Source organism: Raphanus sativus, unplaced genomic scaffold (genome assembly GCF_000801105.2).
Source record: "Raphanus sativus cultivar WK10039 unplaced genomic scaffold, ASM80110v3 Scaffold5017, whole genome shotgun sequence".
Lineage (NCBI taxonomy): Eukaryota > Viridiplantae > Streptophyta > Magnoliopsida > Brassicales > Brassicaceae > Raphanus > Raphanus sativus.
The window spans coordinates 2,607-5,148 of record NW_026620317.1 but is presented as its reverse complement, the minus strand read 5'-3'; the positions used below and the strand labels follow the sequence as shown (position 1 = coordinate 5,148).

At 36.6% G+C, this 2,542-nt stretch overlaps 1 protein-coding gene across 1 annotated transcript; it reads left to right on the top strand.

The window, feature by feature from the left end:
• The first annotated feature begins 1,673 nt into the window (after positions 1 to 1,673).
• LOC130507632 (uncharacterized) lies at positions 1,674 to 2,276 on the top strand. Its single transcript, XM_057002325.1, has one exon. The coding sequence runs from the start codon at positions 1,674 to 1,676 to the stop codon at positions 2,274 to 2,276; it is 603 nt and encodes a 200-aa protein (XP_056858305.1).
• Positions 2,277 to 2,542: the final 266 nt, after the last annotated feature.

Below are 2,542 nucleotides of genomic sequence, written 5' to 3'. Positions count from 1 at the left end.
TTCGTGAAGGCAAAAAAAAAAAAAATCTCATGTATGTTATGAATCAATTATGTGATCGACCCATTTCTGTCCAAACCGGACAGACCGGACCAAATCATTACTGGTCGGACCAAACCAAACCGGACCGAACCGGACCGGACCAGACCAAGTCAATGTTGAACCAGACATGGCCAGGCCCGACTCAAGCCCAGCCCAAGGAGACAAGATCTGGCGGCCCAAGAGGAGTGAAAGAAAGGAAGACTTAGACTTTTCCATATTTATGTATTAGGATATTACTATTTCCATGTATTTCCTATTTCCTATTGGAAATAGGATCTTTCCATTTATCTCACTTTGTAAACTTGTATATATATGGACCTTTAGTCCATAAGATTAAAAAAGACGAATCACTTCCATTTACAACACGTTATCAGCACGAGCTAACCTAAAACTCGAGCTAAACCTAAAAACCCTAGAAAACCCTAGTTTAGCCGCCGACTTCAAACAGCTCGAACTCCCTAACCACGAGGAACCAGAAGACGAGCTACCTACCAATTTGAAGCTATTGAAGAGGAGAATCCAACGCCACAGACCTCATATCAATCCGTGATCAGACGCGTTCTCTACGACAGCTACAAGCCGCGCCGTCAGAACAGAAATAAACCTAAGGCTGCAAACTTTTCTCTCTAGTTTGTTTATAGCTGATTGTCTTTGATATTACTAACTTCTCTTTGATAATTTTGTTTAAGGAAAACAAAGGATCCCAGTAAGATCCATTGAGGTTAAGCTATCAAAGAGAAGTCAAGGAGCAAATCAATCGAGTTTAAAGGTAAGTTATCAAACTCCAAACATCCATTGAGAACTTGATAGAACTTGGTTAATACTTTGAGAACTAGAAATCGATTGCTAAGCTTGATCTAGAGGTTTATAATTTGAACTTGAAACCACCATTGATATTGCTTGTTAAAATCGGATCATTAGGTTGCTAGTATTAAGTCTTGAATCATGAACTAAAGAACCCTAAGATCATTGTTCAAAATCGGAAATCATGTATTAAAACTGATTAGTCTTTTCTGATTGTTTGAGAATTAAATCTCCTGCAAGAAAATAAAATTTTCGAAAAGCAAAAAGAATTTTGGAAAACCTAAAATATTTTCCTAATCCAAATCAGTTTTGGAAATCGATTTTCTTAATCCAACTTTGAAAAGGAAATTTTATAATTTGAAATCAGAAACCAAAAAGGAAAATTTCTAAAGAATTATAAACCATCTTAAACCAAATGGTAAACCGGTTTAGGATTGACCCCAATCGAACCTATCCAACCCGGGTTTAACCATCGACCTATGCGACTCCTAAAACCCTAAAACCCTTAGGATATTTATTTTAGATTCCTGAGTGTTTCTTGCTCGCATCCTGGTCGATTAGTTATTGCATTGAAATGATTGTTTGTATAATTGTTATTTCATTTCTAAATATGGCCGAGTGCCTTGATCAATATATGACCGAATGGTCTTGATTTATTTGATGATGACCGAATGGTCTTAGCAGCCTAAATGGGCGCATGACATTGTTTCCTTATATAGCCAGATGGCATGAGAAACTAAATGATCATCGTTTTGTGATGAATTCAGATGTCAATAAACTCAGATTACAGTGTCCTAAATCTCTCCGGAGATAATTATATTGAGTGGACCATGAACACTTCAGGAAGATTAAAACTCAGAGGAGTTTGGAAGTGTACCAAGTGGGATAATGATACCCCTGCGTGTGAGAGGTCGTATGCCCTCAAGATCACGAAGGATAAACTCTGTGATGATCTAAAAATGATGTACAGCTACATCAATGATCCACATTATCTCTGGTATACATTGAACAATAGATACTCAGAAATGTTCTTGCATAAAGCAGAAAAAGAATGGCGAGAAATAAAGTTCCAGAATTATGAATCTGTGAACAAGTATGACTCTGACCTTATGAGAATCGCCTACACTCTCAACCTATTTGGAGAGTCGACAACCAACAGGGATAAGCTCACCAAGACTCGTGAGACTATCCATCCGAGTGATGCGATATCTTTATATCACGCCAGTAAGTGTACTACTTACTTTGATCTACTCGACAAACTGTTGGAAATTGAGAAGAAAAAGAAAACAAAGGCAGAGAACATCAAGCAATTTGATGAGATCTTAAGCATACATAAGCTGAGACAAGAGTTTGATTTGAGTATTCCTGAAGCTGGAGAAGAACAAACCGAGTGGACTCATGTAGATAATGAGCTTGATCTATTCATTGAATAAGAATCAATGTAAGTCATATCCAAAGTGTTAGAAAGGAATGGCCGGTTTTGTTTTATTTTTATTTTGACATCCTGATTTTTATTTATGATTTGGTTTTCATTTTATTTTATCTTGTCATCTCTGGAAAGCAGTAATAAAATTTTATCTTATCTTAAATGATTTGATTACAATCTTTGATTGAAAAATGACAAGAAAATTTCGAAAACCAGTGTGTCTAAAAGAGACCACGCCTATGGCATTACCCTGAAGGGGGACGATTTTTATCA